Raw genomic sequence first — 17,459 nt, 5'->3', positions numbered from 1 at the left:
AAGGCGGCGGGTGGGGGGGAAGGCGGCGGGTGGGGGGGAAGGCGGCGGGTGGGGGGGAAGGCGGCGGGTGGGGGGGAAGGCGGCGGGTGGGGGGGGAAGGCGGGCGGGTGGGGGGGGAAGGCGGCGGGTGGGGGGGGAAGGCGGCGGGTGGGGGGGAAGGCGGCGGGTGGGGGGGAAGGCGGCGGGTGGGGGGGGAAGGCGGCGGGTGGGGGGGAAGGCGGCGGGTGGGGGGGGAAGGCGGCGGGTGGGGGGGAAGGCGGCGGGTGGGGGGGGAAGGCGGCGGGTGGGGGGGAAGGCGGCGGGTGGGGGGGAAGGCGGCGGTGGGGGGGAAGGCGGCGGGTGGGGGGGGAAGGCGGCGGGTGGGGGGGAAGGCGGCGGGTGGGGGGGAAGGCGGCGGGTGGGGGGGAAGGCGGCGGGTGGGGGGGAAGGCGGCGGGTGGGGGGGGGAAGGCGGCGGTGGGGGGGAAGGCGGCGGGTGGGGGGGAAGGCGGCGGGTGGGGGGGGGAAGGCGGCGGGTGGGGGGGAAGGCGGCGGGTGGGGGGGAAGGCGGCGGGTGGGGGGGGAAGGCGGCGGGTGGGGGGGGAAGGCGGCGGGTGGGGGGGAAGGCGGCGGGGTGGGGGGGAAGGCGGCGGGTGGGGGGGAAGGCGGCGGGTGGGGGGGGAAGGCGGCGGGTGGGGGGGGAAGGCGGCGGGGTGGGGGGGGGAAGGCGGCGGGTGGGGGGGGAAGGCGGCGGGTGGGGGGGAAGGCGGCGGGTGGGGGGGGGAAGGCGGCGGGTGGGGGGGGAAGGCGGCGGGTGGGGGGGAAGGCGGCGGGGTGGGGGGGAAGGCGGCGGGTGGGGGGGGAAGGCGGCGGGTGGGGGGGAAGGCGGCGGGTGGGGGGGGAAGGCGGCGGGGTGGGGGGGGAAGGCGGCGGGTGGGGGGGAAGGCGGCGGGTGGGGGGGGAAGGCGGCGGGTGGGGGGGGAAGGCGGCGGGTGGGGGGGAAGGCGGCGGGTGGGGGGGGAAGGCGGCGGGTGGGGGGGAAGGCGGCGGGTGGGGGGGAAGGCGGCGGGTGGGGGGGGAAGGCGGCGGGTGGGGGGGAAGGCGGCGGGTGGGGGGGGAAGGCGGCGGGTGGGGGGGGAAGGCGGCGGGTGGGGGGGAAGGCGGCGGGTGGGGGGGGAAGGCGGCGGGTGGGGGGGGAAGGCGGCGGGTGGGGGGGAAGGCGGCGGGTGGGGGGGAAGGCGGCGGGTGGGGGGGAAGGCGGCGGGTGGGGGGGAAGGCGGCGGGTGGGGGGAAGGCGGCGGGTGGGGGGGAAGGCGGCGGGTGGGGGGAAGGCGGCGGGTGGGGGGGAAGGCGGCGGGTGGGGGGGAAGGCGCGGGGTGGGGGGGGAAGGCGGCGGGTGGGGGGGAAGGCGGCGGGTGGGGGGGAAGGCGGCGGGTGGGGGGGAAGGCGGCGGGTGGGGGGGAAAGGCGGCGGGGTGGGGGGGAAGGCGGCGGGTGGGGGGGGAAGGCGGCGGGTGGGGGGGGAAGGCGGCGGGTGGGGGGGGAAGGCGGCGGGTGGGGGGGAAGGCGGCGGGTGGGGGGGAAGGCGGCGGGTGGGGGGGAAGGCGGCGGGTGGGGGGGAAGGCGGCGGGTGGGGGGGAAGGCGGCGGGTGGGGGGGAAGGCGGCGGGTGGGGGGGGAAGGCGCGGGTGGGGGGGAAGGCGGCGGGTGGGGGGGAAGGCGGCGGGTGGGGGGGAAGGCGGCGGGTGGGGGGGAAGGCGGCGGGTGGGGGGGGGAAGGCGGCGGGTGGGGGGGAAGGCGGCGGGTGGGGGGGAAGGCGGCGGGTGGGGGGGGAAGGCGGCGGGTGGGGGGGAAGGCGGCGGGTTGGGGGGGGAAGGCGGCGGGTGGGGGGGGAAGGCGGCGGGTGGGGGGGAAGGCGGCGGGTGGGGGGAAGGCGGCGGGTGGGGGGGAAGGCGGCGGGTGGGGGGGAAGGCGGCGGGTGGGGGGGGAAGGCGGCGGTGGTGGGGGGGAAGGCGGCGGGTGGGGGGGAAGGCGGCGGGTGGGGGGGGAAGGCGGCGGGTGGGGGGGAAGGCGGCGGGTGGGGGGGGAAGGCGGCGGGTGGGGGGGGAAAGGCGGCGGGTGGGGGGGAAGGCGGCGGGTGGGGGGGAAGGCGGCGGGTGGGGGGGGAAGGCGGCGGGTGGGGGGGAAGGCGGCGGGTGGGGGGGAAGGCGGCGGGTGGGGGGGGAAGGCGGCGGGTGGGGGGGGGAAGGCGGCGGGTGGGGGGGGGAAGGCGGCGGGTGGGGGGGAAGGCGGCGGGTGGGGGGGAAGGCGGCGGGTGGGGGGGGAAGGCGGCGGGTGGGGGGGAAGGCGGCGGGTGGGGGGGAAGGCGGCGGGTGGGGGGGGAAGGCGGCGGGTGGGGGGGAAGGCGGCGGGGTGGGGGGGAAGGCGGCGGGTGGGGGGGAAGGCGGCGGGTGGGGGGGAAGGGCGGCGGGTGGGGGGGAAGGCGGCGGGGGGGGGGAAGGCGGCGGGTGGGGGGGGAAGGCGGCGGGTGGGGGGGAAGGCGGCGGGTGGGGGGGAAGGCGGCGGGTGGGGGGGAAGGCGGCGGGTGGGGGGGGAAGGCGGCGGGTGGGGGGGAAGGCGGCGGGTGGGGGGAAGGCGGCGGGTGGGGGGGAAGGCGGCGGGGTGGGGGGGGAAGGCGGCGGGTGGGGGGGAAGGCGGCGGGTGGGGGGGAAGGCGGCGGGGTGGGGGGGGAAGGCGGCGGGTGGGGGGGAAGGCGGCGGGTGGGGGGAAGGCGGCGGGTGGGGGGGAAGGCGGCGGGTGGGGGGGAAGGCGGCGGGTGGGGGGGGAAGGCGGCGGGTGGGGGGGAAGGCGGCGGGTGGGGGGGGAAGGCGGCGGGTGGGGGGGAAGGCGGCGGGTGGGGGGGAAGGCGGCGGGGGTGGGGGGGAAGGCGGCGGGTGGGGGGGGAAGGCGGCGGGTGGGGGGGGAAGGCGGCGGGTGGGGGGGAAGGCGGCGGGTGGGGGGGGAAGGCGGCGGGTGGGGGGGAAGGCGGCGGGGTGGGGGGGAAGGCGGCGGGTGGGGGGGAAGGCGGCGGGTGGGGGGGAAGGCGGCGGGTGGGGGGGAAGGCGGGCGGGTGGGGGGGGAAGGCGGCGGGTGGGGGGGGAAGGGCGGCGGGTGGGGGGGAAGGCGGCGGGTGGGGGGGAAGGCGGCGGGTGGGGGGGAAGGCGGCGGGTGGGGGGGAAGGCGGCGGGTGGGGGGGAAGGCGGCGGGTGGGGGGGAAGGCGGCGGGTGGGGGGGGAAGGCGGCGGGTGGGGGGGAAGGCGGCGGGTGGGGGGGAAGGCGGCGGGTGGGGGGGAAGGCGGCGGGTGGGGGGGAAGGCGGCGGGTGGGGGGAAGGCGGCGGTGGGGGGAAGGCGGCGGGTGGGGGGGGAAGGCGGCGGGTGGGGGGGAAGGCGGCGGGTGGGGGGGGAAGGCGGCGGGTGGGGGGGAAGGCGGCGGGTGGGGGGGAAGGCGGCGGGTGGGGGGAAGGCGGCGGGTGGGGGGGGAAGGCGGCGGGTGGGGGGGAAGGCGGGCGGGTGGGGGGAAGGCGCGGGTGGGGGGAAGGCGGCGGGTGGGGGGGAAGGCGGCGGTGGGGGGGGAAGGCGGCGGGTGGGGGGGAAGGCGGCGGGTGGGGGGGAAGGCGGCGGGTGGGGGGGAAGGCGGCGGGTGGGGGGGAAGGCGGCGGGTGGGGGGGGGGAAGGCGGCGGGTGGGGGGGGAAGGCGGCGGGGTGGGGGGGGGAAGGCGGCGGGTGGGGGGGGAAGGCGGCGGGTGGGGGGGAAGGCGGCGGGTGGGGGGAAGGCGGCGGGTGGGGGGGGAAGGCGGCGGGTGGGGGGGAAGGCGGCGGGTGGGGGGGAAGGCGGCGGGGTGGGGGGGGAAGGCGGCGGGGTGGGGGGGAAGGCGGCGGGTGGGGGGGAAGGCGGCGGGTTGGGGGGGGAAGGCGGCGGGTGGGGGGGGAAGGCGGCGGGTGGGGGGGGAAGGCGGCGGGTGGGGGGGAAGGCGGCGGGTGGGGGGGAAGGCGGCGGGTGGGGGGAAGGCGGCGGGTGGGGGGGGAAGGGCGGCGGGTGGGGGGGGAAGGCGGCGGGTGTGGGGGGGAAGGCGGCGGGTGGGGGGGGAAGGCGGCGGGTGGGGGGGAAGGCGGCGGGTGGGGGGGAAGGCGGCGGGGTGGGGGGGGAAGGCGGCGGGGTGGGGGGGGAAGGCGGCGGGTGGGGGGGGGGAAGGCGGCGGGTGGGGGGGAAGGCGGCGGGTGGGGGGGGAAGGCGGCGGCGTGGGGGGGGAAGGCGGCGGGTGGGGGGGAAGGCGGCGGGGTGGGGGGGGAAGGCGGCGGGTGGGGGGGGAAGGCGGCGGGTGGGGGGGGAAGGCGGCGGGTGGGGGGGGAAGGCGGCGGGGTGGGGGGGGAAGGCGGCGGGTGGGGGGGAAGGCGGCGGGTGGGGGGGAAGGCGGCGGGTGGGGGGGAAGGCGGCGGGTGGGGGGGGAAGGCGGCGGGTGGGGGGGGAAGGCGGCGGGTGGGGGGGGAAGGCGGCGGGTGGGGGGGAAGGCGGCGGGTGGGGGGGAAGGCGGCGGGTGGGGGGGAAGGCGGCGGGTGGGGGGGAAGGCGGCGGGTGGGGGGGAAGGCGGGCGGGTGGGGGGGGAAGGCGGCGGGTGGGGGGGAAGGCGGCGGGTGGGGGGGGAAGGCGGCGGGTGGGGGGGAAGGCGGCGGGTGGGGGGGAAGGCGGCGGGTGGGGGGGGAAGGCGGCGGGTGGGGGGGAAGGCGGCGGGTGGGGGGGGAAGGCGGCGGGTGGGGGGGGAAGGCGGCGGGTGGGGGGGGAAGGCGGCGGGTGGGGGGGAAGGGCGGCGGGTGGGGGGGGAAGGCGGCGGGTGGGGGGGAAGGCGGCGGGTGGGGGGGGAAGGCGGCGGGTGGGGGGGAAGGCGGCGGGTGGGGGGGAAGGCGGCGGGTGGGGGGGGAAGGCGGCGGGTGGGGGGGAAGGCGGCGGGTGGGGGGGAAGGCGGCGGGGTGGGGGGGAAGGCGGCGGGTGGGGGGGAAGGCGGCGGGTGGGGGGGGAAGGCGGCGGGTGGGGGGGAAGGCGGCGGGTGGGGGGGAAGGCGGCGGGTGGCGGGTGGGGGGGAAGGCGGCGGGTGGGGGGGGAAGGCGGCGGGTGGGGGGGAAGGCGGCGGGTGGGGGGGAAGGCGGCGGGTGGGGGGGGAAGGCGGCGGGTGGGGGGGGAAGGCGGCGGGTGGGGGGGAAGGCGGCGGGTGGGGGGGAAGGCGGCGGGTGGGGGGGAAGGCGGCGGGTGGGGGGGAAGGCGGCGGGTGGGGGGGGAAGGCGGCGGGTGGGGGGGGAAGGCGGCGGGAGGTGGGGGGGAAGGCGGCGGGTGGGGGGGAAGGCGGCGGGTGGGGGGGAAGGCGGCGGGTGGGGGGGAAGGCGGCGGGTGGGGGGGAAGGCGGCGGGTGGGGGGGAAGGCGGCGGGGTGGGGGGGGAAGGCGGCGGGTGGGGGGGAAGGCGGCGGGTGGGGGGGAAGGCGGCGGGTGGGGGGGAAGGCGGCGGGTGGGGGGGAAGGCGGCGGGTGGGGGGGAAGGCGGCGGGTGGGGGGGAAGGCGGCGGGTGGGGGGGAAGGCGGCGGGTGGGGGGGAAGGCGGCGGGTGGGGGGGAAGGCGGCGGGTGGGGGGGAAGGCGGCGGGTGGGGGGGAAGGCGGCGGGTGGGGGGGAAGGCGGCGGGTGGGGGGGAAGGCGGCGGGTGGGGGGGAAGGCGGCGGGTGGGGGGGAAGGCGGCGGGTGGGGGGGAAGGCGGCGGGTGGGGGGGAAGGCGGCGGGTGGGGGGGAAGGCGGCGGGTGGGGGGGAAGGCGGCGGGTGGGGGGGAAGGCGGCGGGTGGGGGGGAAGGCGGCGGGTGGGGGGGAAGGCGGCGGGTGGGGGGGAAGGCGGCGGGTGGGGGGGAAGGCGGCGGGTGGGGGGGAAGGCGGCGGGTGGGGGGGAAGGCGGCGGGTGGGGGGGAAGGCGGCGGGTGGGGGGGAAGGCGGCGGGTGGGGGGGAAGGCGGCGGGTGGGGGGGAAGGCGGCGGGTGGGGGGGAAGGCGGCGGGTGGGGGGGAAGGCGGCGGGTGGGGGGGAAGGCGGCGGGTGGGGGGGAAGGCGGCGGGTGGGGGGGAAGGCGGCGGGTGGGGGGGAAGGCGGCGGGTGGGGGGGAAGGCGGCGGGTGGGGGGGGAAGGCGGCGGGTGGGGGGGGAAGGCGGCGGGTGGGGGGGGAAGGCGGCGGGTGGGGGGGAAGGAGGCGGGTGGGGGGGAAGGAGGCGGGTGGGGGGGAAGGAGGCGGGTGGGGAGGAAGGAGGCGGGTGGGGAGGAAGGAGGCGGGTGGGGAGGAAGGAGGCGGGTGGGGAGGAAGGAGGCGGGTGGGGGAGGAAGGAGGCGGGTGGGGGGGGAAGGAGGCGGGTGGGGGGGGAAGGAGGCGGGTGGGGGGGAAGGAGGCGGGTGGGGGGGGAAGGAGGCGGGTGGGGGGGGAAGGAGGCGGGTGGGGGGGGGAAGGAGGCGGGTGGGGGGGGAAGGAGGCGGGTGGGGGGGAAGGAGGCGGGTGGGGGGGAAGGAGGCGGGTGGGGGGGAAGGAGGCGGGTGGGGGGGGAAGGAGGCGGGTGGGGGGGGAAGGAGGCGGGTGGGGGGGGAAGGAGGCGGGTGGGGGGGGAAGGAGGCGGGTGGGGGGGGAAGGAGGCGGGTGGGGGGGGAAGGAGGCGGGTGGGGGTGAAGGAGGCGGGTGGGGGTGAAGGAGGCGGGTGGGGGTGAAGGAGGCGGGTGGGGGTGAAGGAGGCGGGTGGGGGTGAAGGAGTCGGGTGGGGGGGGAAGGAGGCGGGTGGGGAGGAAGGAGGCGGGTGGGGAGGAAGGAGGCGGGTGGGGAGGAAGGAGGCGGGTGGGGGGGGAAGGAGGCGGGTGGGGGGGGAAGGAGGCGGGTGGGGGGGGAAGGAGGCGGGTGGGGGGGGGAAGGAGGCGGGTGGGGGGGGAAGGAGGCGGGTGGGGGGGAAGGAGGCGGGTGGGGGGGGGAAGGAGGCGGGTGGGGGGGGAAGGAGGCGGGTGGGGGGGAAGGAGGCGGGTGGGGGGGAAGGAGGCGGGTGGGGGGGGAAGGAGGCGGGTGGGGGGGGGAAGGAGGCGGGTGGGGGGGAAGGAGGCGGGTGGGGGGGAAGGAGGCGGGTGGGGGGGAAGGAGGCGGGTGGGGGGGGAAGGAGGCGGGTGGGGGGGGAAGGAGGCGGGTGGGGGGGGAAGGAGGCGGGTGGGGGGGGGGAAGGAGGCGGGTGGGGGGGGGAAGGAGGTGGGTGGGGGGGGGAAGGAGGTGGGTGGGGGGGGAAGGAGGTGGGTGGGGGGGGAAGGAGGTGGGTGGGGGGGGGGAAGGAGGCGGGTGGGGGGGCAGCGTTGGCGGCAGGAATCATAGAACCTGTGGGTGAGGGAAATAATTGAAATCATAGAGAATTGGCTTCACAAATTTTTTAAACATTTTATATTGTGGACCTCTGAACAAACATTTTGATTTTTCAAACTGCAACAAAGTGATTAATATATAAAAGTGGGTCTTAAAGGATCTGTTATGAGCAACCCTTAGTAAACCAAGCATAGAGGGCATTCTGACATTCAAGAAAGTTCAGGGGTCAGCTTGCCACAGCCAGCCAATGATAAACTTCAAACAACAGCACGCCCCACAACCAATGAAAAATATCCTGCAGGCTCCAGAATGATTTGAAAAAAAACCTTCACTTGCCTCACCAGTCCTGACTATTCAGTCAAGGTCATTATCCAGTTCTCTAATTAACTACCTAAAAAATCACCATCCAAAAACGATAATACTATTTTTCCCCCATTAATTTAGAGTACCCAATTCATTTTTCTAATTAAGGGACAATTTACCATGGCCATGCTACCTACCTGCACATTTTTGGGTTGTGGGGGCGAAACCCACGCAAACACGGGGAGAATGTGCAAGCTCCACATGGACAGTGGCCCGGGGTCGGGATCGAACCTGGGTCCTCGGCACCATGGTCCCAGGTTCGATTTTCGGCTTGGGTCAGTCTGTGTGGAGTCTGCACATTCTCCCTGTGTCTGCCTGGGTTTCCTCCTGGCACTCCGGTTTCCTCTCACAAGTTCCTAAAGACGTGGCGTTAGGTGAATTGGATATTCTGAATTCTCCCTCTGTGTATCCTAACAGGTGCCGGAATGTGTCGACTAGGGGCTTTTCACAGCAAATTCATTGCAGTGTTAATGTAAGCGTACTGGTGACAATAAAGATTATTATATTATTATGAGGCAGCTGTGCCGCCCTATGTTTATACAATTTTTAATGTATTTATTTGACCTTGCCCCAATTTTCATCCTGCTTAAAAATCTATAAAAGTCATAAAGATGTTATAGTAAGTTGGAGGGTTGAACGCCACATAACCCAAGTCTTTGATTTGGCAAGATCACAGTTACGGTGTATTCTAGGAAGGCTTGTGTTCCCCATGCGAAAACCTTACTAGCAACACTCAATTATCAGTCATTTTAAAAAAAAAAAATCCTGAATATCAGGCCCCGTTCATCTGAGCAGCATTTGGTTCCTCCTGGCTACTTTCCCATTTCATAGAGGTCTACAGCACAGAAAAGGCCCTTCGGCCCATCGCATCTGCGCCAGTTAAAAACAACCACATAAGTATCCAAATCTGTAAAGCTAGATGATGTAAGATAGGGTCTCCTTGCTGAGTACGGCTTTCCAGGCACCACTGCGGAGTAACTCATTCAAATAAATATTTGTCACATACGAGACTAGGTAAAAAGCAATTTGGCTCTGAATGGGTGTCACAGCCAAGATGTTTCCAGCTGTGACAACCATTTGCTAATACTTCTTTGAATTTAGTGTACTGAGTTTGCTGGTAACAATGTAGTCTCCTGTACATAGGAGACCATACACAGATTGGAGATCCCTTTGCAGAATACCTCCATTCAGTCCGCAAGCATATCCATGAGATTGCTGATCATATGAATTCTTCCTCCCATTCCCACTCTGACCACTCTGTCCTTGGCCTCCTACATTGTTCCAATGAAGCTCAAGGAACATCACCTCACTTTACCATTAGGCACTTTACAATTTTCTGGGCTCAACACAGGAGTTCAGCTATTTCTGCTCATAACCCCGGCTCAGATTTATTCAGGTGGGAACTGTTGATATGTTTCTGCCTATTTACACCTCTCCTGGACCCATTTCTTATTTCTTTATTTGTCCTGTTAACATTGTCTCCTAACAGTACTGTGAATGTACCTACACTACATGAACTGCAGTGGTTCAAGAAAGTGGTTCACCACCACCGTCTCAAGGGTAATTGGATGGGTAGTAAATGTTAGCCGAACCAGCAATGCCATATTCCTTGAACAAATTTTTTAAAATTCCTTTTGTCAGTTCATCTTTCTTGCTCAGCCTTCCAAACTATCAGACCTTCCTTCCCTTTTGTTCTTTCTCTCTTCCCCACCTCTGTACTTGCGGAAAACCTACAGTATTATATTTCTAACTTTCTCGAGTCCTGATGAAGGATCATCGACTGAAGCACTAACTCCATTTCTCCCTCCTCAGATTATGTCTGTTTTGCTGGCAACTTCCGATATTTTCTATTTTGTTACCTCTGGTTATCACCCATTTACCCGAGTCTGGTTACTTCCAAGCCTCTGCTTAGCTGTCAATAACCTGCCTCTGGTTAGCAGCTGAATACCTGTTTTTGAGTAGCTCCTGGCTATCTGACTCTGGCTAGCAGCCAGGTACCGGACTCTGGTTACCTTTCTGGTTAATAGCTGGTTACCTGTCTCTGCTCCTCGGTCAGCCCGTTAATCACATCATCGACGGAATGTAGGCTGCTCTGGAGCCTGTGAGCGGGGCAGAGGGCTCGGAAGTCGGCCTGCCGCCGGCTGAGTGTCAGCAAAGGGCCGCGGAGCACACGGAGAGCTGCCATAGCCAAGTACCAGAGGCCGGGAGCTGCGTGCAGGACAACGGTATTCAAGACAACACACAGGCCCTCAACCACTTCCGGATACAGCGGACCCCAAGAGCTGGGGCACAACCCGCCTCACTTCCTGTAACACGTTGTTCGGGAGCGTGGACTCTTCTGAAGTAAATTTATGTTAGAATCGAAACATTATATATGTTTCTCTCTCCACAGATGCTGCTGAGGAATTCCAACAGTTTTAATTCATGGAGCGACATCTCGGCCCCTCCTGGCCCCAGCGCGGAGCGGCAGACAGGGTCTCTCCTGGCCCCAGCGCGGAGCGGCAGTCTGGGGGGCCCTCCTGGCCCCAGCGCGGAGCGGCAGTCTGGGGGCCCCTCCTGGCCCCAGCGCGGAGCGGCAGACAGGGTCTCTCCTGGCCCCAGCGCGGAGCGGCAGACAGGGTCTCTCCTGGCCCCAGCGCGGAGCGGCAGACAGGGTCTCTCCTGGCCCCAGCGCGGAGCGGCAGCTTAGCTACACTTAAAGATAAAAGCAAATTACTGCGGATGCTGGCATCTGAAACGAAAAAGAAAAGCTGGAAAATCTCAGCAGGTGTGGCATCATCTGTAGGGAGGGAAAAGAGCTAACGTTTCGAATCCAGATGACCCTTTGTCAAAGATCGTGGTTCCGACCCCAGGGCTTGAAAATCTAGAGACACCAATACAGGCCTGCACCCCAAGCTGCCAACTGAGAAATGACCCTGGTTGAAAACCCATAATGTGATTTCGAAAGGATCCAACATTTATCAATTTGTATTTGGAAGGAGAAAAGTCACCAATGATTAGAATTGCAGCAGGTTTGCCAATTGGGTTCCAGCCATTCCAGGTTTGCACATCTGCAAAAGTTCTTGCAAGAAGTTTGAAACCCCTGCAGTTGAGTATCTTCACTTGTGGTTTCATGGTGGCTGCTGTTGTGAACCCCTTGTAAACCTAAAGTCATCCAAAATTCTGCTGCCTGCGTCCTCTGTTGCAGGCAATGATGAAAGAGAACTGAAACTCTGGTTCTCTTTTCTTACTGTAAGTAATCAGTGCATTTATGAAAAAGAAAATGCTTGTGTTCCTTAACTCTTGAGTGTATGGTCAGTTTGTATACCCTGCGTCAAGCCTTGGGTTTAATTGAAGAGGGCTATTCATTCATGTGTTCATTTAATGTTATCTCATTCACCACACTCACGCACACAAACTTGAGGAAAATACAGTTAAAGAGGATGGTGCACTGCTACAGACAAAGGAATGGTTCCTTAAGCCATGTGATTGGCTTGTCTCAGTGCAGACCTGGGAAGATGAGGTTGTTTTCCACTCTTGAAGTGTAGTTAGATGAATTCAGTAACCGATGCTGAAAATCAGTTGTAGGGCTCCTTCGAAGAGGTGGATTTTCAGCCATTCACCAAGTTATTTGTTTGTAGTCTTATTACTAAGAGGTAGGTTTTCTGCACTGGAGCTCATGAAAAGGAACAAGCTTGAAGGTCTTGTGATGTTGAGTCTGTAGTTTTAAGGCACATATGTCGCTGCCTTTGCTTTAAAAAAAAAATATACTCTTATTAAGCTTTTGTCATTTTATACCAAAAAGTACAAAACATCCAAACAACAACAGTAATCTAAACAAAGAAAATAATATAGTAACCAAGCCCGCCTTATTAACTCTTCTCCCCCTCCCCCCGACACCAACAGTGAATTCCTTGAAATACAATATAAATGAAAATGCAGCTCCTGATTTCCAGTAGAACCATTCAGCTGGCCATTTCATGGTGTATTTGACCTTCTCAAAGTGCAAAAACTCCATTATGTCATCTAGCCACACCAAAGCACTAGGTAGTGTTGCTGATTTTCTCCTTGGTTCAATTGCTCTGTTTTATTACCTTTGCTCTCGAGTCGCCTGGTATCTTTATAATACCGCCACGAGGTTCAAGTCCAAGTAATGATCAATAACCCAATACACCGATTAGTAAGATTTAAATCCAAGCACATTTATTATACACCGTAATCGCTACTCATGCACAAATTCTACGTCTAAGCTACTTCTACAACTAACAGGCCTATACTTAACTTCGGACTGGCCCACCAGGTCAGGGGAACAAATGGCCTTTCGTTCGGGTTCTGAGTCTGCGGGATTCGAAGTTGGTACGGAATGGGGTAGCTAGGAGCGCCTATCTCGTAGCGAGCGTTGAATTAAGACTTACTTTGTCGGGAGTCACTGCACTGGTCACGGTCAATGTTGGTTCGTGTTGCTGGGTGACCCGGGCAGGGCGCAGAGGTGAAGAGAGCTGAAGAGAGAGCGATTTGAACTTGGGGCTTAACCCTTATAGTCCCCAGGGGCTTCCCGCCTTTCGGGGCGGACCCTGTACCTGGTCCCAAGTGATTGGACTTTGTCCCAATCGCTTGGTTCGATTTTCTCCAATACTGGAGCGGTTCCCTGATCGATGGGCGGTCTTGAGGTGGTCGTTCACCTCCTTTGTGTTGGCTCCTGCTGGCGCCAAGGCGTCTGGCTTTGCTTTGTGTGTCCAAAATGTTGCTTATTGTTCCCGGGGATTGCTCATCAGTATGCAGATGGCTGCTACTTTGTTATGCTGATGGTCGCTGGTATCGATGTTGTCTGGCCTTTGCAGAGGTGAATACACAGCAAACGTGTAGCTGCTAGTTTCTGTCTATGTTGGCTGACTTTCCCATCAGCCTTTGCCGTTCGCCATTTTAAATCGGGAATAGGCCAATTTAGGTGGCTACACGCCCTCCTTGTGATCCTAGCGTGAAGGATCACATAACTACGTTGCTTTCCATTCCCTGACCTGGGGAGCACTCCTTTCATGGCCTCTACCCTGACCATAACTCACGGTAGGCTCTCCTTCTCCATTTTCTTAGTCGCCATAGTCTGCACGATGCAGCAGAGTATCGCCAATACCAACAAGGTTTCTATTACGTAGGACAGTGAATATCAGGTTATAAACCTGTCAAAATAGGGGATCTGATCCTATATACCGGGGTGCGAGCACGGTAGGCTCTCCTTCTCCATTTTCTTAGTCGCATAGTCTGCACGATGCAGTAGAGTATCGCCAATACCAACAAGGTTTCTATTACGTAGGACAGTGAATACCAGGTTATAAACCTGTCACACCAAGATGGTGTGGTGTCGCTGGTGACTGGGCTCTGGGTACTGTGGGGTAGTGAATCATTAACGGCTGGGGGGCTTGAGGTCATGGGGTTTGCGTTCACGTGCAACCAAATGTCCATTGTGATGATGAACCATCCGAAGGAAGTCCTCATGGTGCTTCCTCTTTCCCTTCTCTTTTCTCTTCTCTGGTCCTGGAGCTTCTGGAGTTCTGTGGAATCAAGTATAGTGTCTGTAACTATCTTGGTTTAACATCTCGTATGATAGCCTGCCTGTCCTTTAGTGCCAATTGCTCCCTTTATAATTGGTCACTATGTTTGACTCCCTCATTTTTTTTTCTCCCAAAACCGAATTTTAGGACAAGACACACTTTCAAATAATGAACCAGTGCGAGCCGTCTCGCAGACTGTGCGATCTACCATCCAAATGTTTCATGTTTAAATAGCATGTGGTTGGCAACCTAAGGGTTACCTGAAACAAACTAAAACTTTTTGAACTAAAATCTCCAAAATGAGGTGCGTATGGGCCGCAACGGGTAAGAGTTGGATGGAGTCCCCAGGTAGGACGGCTACCAATGCAATGTCTCCCCTACCCGAGCGTAGTTGACCAGAGGGGGGGGTCCCCAGGCAGGGCGGGTCCCAAGCCGTTTCTCCACTGCCTGAACAACCGACAAGAAGGGGCAAGAAATGTAGTCATCGTGGTGGGGCTGCCGTATTGGTTCCTTCCTTGAACCAGAAGAGCAGTTACGAACGGGGGTCTGGGTTTCCGTCGACAGACGTGTTCCGCTGAACTGGCGTCTGGGACCTTTACACGTCTCTGCAGACAAACTAGTTCCTCTGAACTAGCGTCTGGCCAATAGCGAGTCTCTGTGGGCAAGTCCTCAGAGGTTTCGGCCGAGAAGGCGTGGGGCCGTGAAAAAAATGTTGCGGTCTGACAAACAACATTTAACAAACTTACAAACCACGTAAAACATGCGGCAGGTTCCATCAGAAAGGACACCATTTCTCCCAAGCGATTCCTTTAAAACGTCATCTGGACACCTCAGTTATCGGTTGCGAACAGGGTCGCAAAGGGGTTCTCGTTTTGGGAGTCAGACTCCAGGTCGTCATCTTCTCCCGGATGCCAAACTCTTGAATGTATTAAGGTTGATAGGGCTGCATGGTATGATTTGGGGTCGCTCTCGTCGTTTCGGACGAGTCTATATGAGTTGTCTCTGTGCCAATAGGTGGTGTCTTGTTGTGTGGGGACGGAATCGGGGTCGTCATGGTAGGTCGGTGGTCAGTGGTGGGGTTTGTTTAGGAAAGTGATCATGAAGGGATCACTCGAATCGTGGTCAGATTCGCTGGGTGTGGGTCCTGTTGCATGGGGATAGTAGGGAGGCGTGCTGTGGCTATCATCCGAGTCACAGTCGCTGTCTCTGCTGCTGCAGTCGGTGGGCGTTCCGGGGCGGAGTGTATATTTCGGGTGGAGTCGAGGTCGAGTCCGTGGCTGGGCTGGATGTGTTGGGGGATGGTAGAGTTACGTTGTCTGTGGGCGGGGTGTGGTGTGCTGCGTCGAGCATGACGTGTGAGTGGTTAGACTGGGTTCCATATGCCTTCAGCTGATTGATATGGAACCACATAGTCTTACCGTTGGGATACTTTATCTTGTATACAGAAGGGCTTACTTTGTCCGCAATGGAGTACGGACCCGAGTACTTTGGTGACAGGAATGTGCTGGGGTTGTATACGGAGAGCATGACTTGCTGTCCTACACTGAACTCAGTCGCATGCACTGTCTAGTCAAAACAGGCCTTGCTCTGTTTCTTTCTTGTGCCCAATTTTACTGCGGCTGCTAGCTGAGCCGTTTTAACATTTTCCACTAATTGCTCTACGGCTTTCTCGTGTGTGAGGGCCGTCACTTCGGGGCTGGTCAAGTCTAAACCTAATAAAAATTCTGTGCCTTTCATGGAGCGTCCGGTCATGAGAGTGTGTGGGGTGTAACCTGTGGAAGTTGAAGTTGTATTTCGCAAAAACATCAGTGCAAAAGGGAGGACTGAGTCCCAAGTGGTGTTGTTTTGCTGGACCATTTTCTGAGGGTGGATTTTAGGGTCCGATTCATGCGCTCCACGATACCACTCGACTGTGGGTGATATGCTATGTGGAATTTTTGGGTGATGCCAAATATCGTGAGGGTGATCTGCATGACACGTCCCGTAAAATGGGAACCTTGGTCGGATTCAATGCTGAGGAGGAGTCCCCATCTTGTAAAGATGTGGTGGGTCAAAATCCTGGCTGTGGTTTTTGCCGTGTTTGTTCTGGCTGGGAATGTTTCCACCCATTTCGTAAACGTGTCTATCACCACGAGTACATATTTATAACCATTCCTGCAAGGGGGCAATGGTCCTATAAAATCGATCTGGAGGTTAGTCCAGGGGCCATTAACGGGTCGGGTGTGGCTGAGTTGAGCCTTTTTGGCATATCTGTCCGGATTATTCTGGGCACAGATAAGACAATTCTCGATGTAGTGATTTACATCCTCCTTTAAATTCGGCCACCAACAAAGCTGCTTGAGGTGGGCTGTAGTGGGATCGATTCCCTGATGTCCATGACCGTCATGGAACAAACAAATCAGTTGATTCCTGTCCTGTTCAGGAACCACATAAAGGGTGTCTTTTAACACCACACCACCATGTGTGGTCAGAGCATTTTAAAATCTCTCATAGGGTGCTGGATACTTTCCTTTTCGAATCTCCCTGAGATTGCTGTCCTGCTTCTGGGCCTCCACTAGATCCTCAATCTTTGTCTGCGAGACCTGAACTGCATTCACTGGTGCGCTTTTGGGGGCTGTCCAAAAGTATCCATGCCTGGAACCTGCTTTAGCCAGTGCGTCGGCTTTTACATTTCCAGGGGGGGAGGAACGATGGTGACTACGAACTTTGACTATCCCAAAAGTCCTGTTCTGTGCTCTCTCTAAAATGTGCCGGAGCAATGGGGCTGAGGGGAGGGGTTTTCCGTCTGCGGAAACAAATCCTCTTGCTTTCCACAGGGGCAGGAATTCCATGAGGCTGTTGTAGACATAGAGGCTGTCCGAGTATATGTCTGCTGGGCTGGGGAAGGTTCCCCAGCTCCTGGCTATCTGAATCCCCTGGTATCGGAAGTTTCTTTCCACTCTCCTTAGCGGTAGGCCATCTATCCCTCTACTCTGGTCCCCAGGGTGTATCACAAAAAGCTCACTCTTTCCCATGTTAAGCCTATATCCCGAGAAATCTCCAAACTCCCTCAATATCTGCATGACCTCTGTCATCCCCCCCACTGGGTCCGTCACATACAGCAGTAGGTCATCCGCGTAGAGTGACACTCGGTGTTCCTCTCCCCCTCTAATCACCCCTCTCCATTTTCTGGAGTCTCTCAGCGCTATGGCCAGTGGTTCAATTGCCAGCGCGAACAGTAATGGGGACAACGGGCATCCCTGTCTTGTTCCCCTGTGTAGTCGAAAATACTCCGACCTTTGCCCATTTGTGACCACACTTGCCGTTGGGGCCCCATATAGGAGTTTAACCCAGCTGACAAACCCCTCCCCGAGCCCGAACCTCCTCAGCACCCCCCATAGATACTCCCACTCCACCCTATCAAATGCCTTCTCTGCATCCATTGCCGCCACTATCTCTGCCTCCCCCTCTGCTGGGGGCATCATTATCACCCCTAATAGCCGTCGCACGTTGACATTTAATTGTCTCCCCTTTACGAACCCTGTCTGGTCTTCGTGCACCACCCCCGGGACACAATTCTCTATCCTCGTTGCCAGCACCTTTGCCAGCAACTTGGCGTCCACATTTAGCAGTGAGATAGGCCTATAGGACCCGCACTGCAGCGGATCTTTATCCCGCTTCAAGATTAGCGATATCGTCGCCTCCGACATTGTCGGGGGTAGGGTCCCCCCTTCTCTGGCCTCGTTAAAGGTCCTTACCAGCAGCGGGGCCAACATGTCCACATATGTTCTATAGCATTCCACCGGGAACCCATCTGGTCCCGGGGCCTTCCCTGCCTGCATGTTCCCCAGCCCTTTGGTAACCTCGTCCACCCCAATTGGCGCCCCCAGGCCTTCCACCTCCTGCTCCTCCACCCTCGGGAACCTTAATTGGTCCAAAAACTGCTGCATCCCCTCTTTTCCCTCCGGGGGTTGGGACCTATATAGTCTCTCGTAAAAGGTCTTAAACACCTCGTTTATCTTCCCTGCTCTCCGCACCGTGGCTCCCATTTCATCCCTATCTCCCTCGCCGCTGTCCTCTTTCGCAGCTGGTGGGCCAACAGGCGACTCGCCTTTTCCCCATATTCATATCTCATCCCCTGTGCCTTCCTCCACTGTGCCTCCGCCCTCCCTGTGGTCAACAGGTCGAACTCCGTCTGGAGTCATCGCCTCTCCCTGTATAGTCC

At 63.1% G+C, this 17,459-nt stretch overlaps 1 protein-coding gene and 1 long non-coding RNA gene across 3 annotated transcripts in view; one reads left to right on the top strand and one right to left on the bottom strand.

Moving 5' to 3' along the window:
• The window catches only part of ivd (isovaleryl-CoA dehydrogenase), a 62,302-nt gene extending 52,242 nt beyond the window's left edge, over window positions 1-10,060 (bottom strand). The window contains exon 1 of the mRNA XM_072486184.1: window positions 9,763-10,060. Coding sequence (XP_072342285.1) covers window positions 9,763-9,912 — 150 coding nt within the window. The 5' untranslated portion in view covers window positions 9,913-10,060. The remainder of the gene's footprint in view (window positions 1-9,762) is intronic.
• A 245-nt stretch (window positions 10,061-10,305) lies between these two features.
• Window positions 10,306-17,459, top strand: part of LOC140397823 (uncharacterized) — a 137,171-nt gene continuing 130,017 nt past the window's right edge. For both annotated transcript variants that reach the window (XR_011937259.1, XR_011937255.1), the window contains exon 1: window positions 10,306-10,958. This is a non-coding gene — a long non-coding RNA (uncharacterized lncRNA). The remainder of the gene's footprint in view (window positions 10,959-17,459) is intronic.

The sequence above is a fragment of the Scyliorhinus torazame genome, chromosome 2 (assembly GCF_047496885.1).
Source record: "Scyliorhinus torazame isolate Kashiwa2021f chromosome 2, sScyTor2.1, whole genome shotgun sequence".
NCBI classification, from domain to species: domain Eukaryota; kingdom Metazoa; phylum Chordata; class Chondrichthyes; order Carcharhiniformes; family Scyliorhinidae; genus Scyliorhinus; species Scyliorhinus torazame.
Note: the sequence above shows the minus strand (reverse complement) of the source record. Positions and strands in the feature narration are given on the sequence as shown.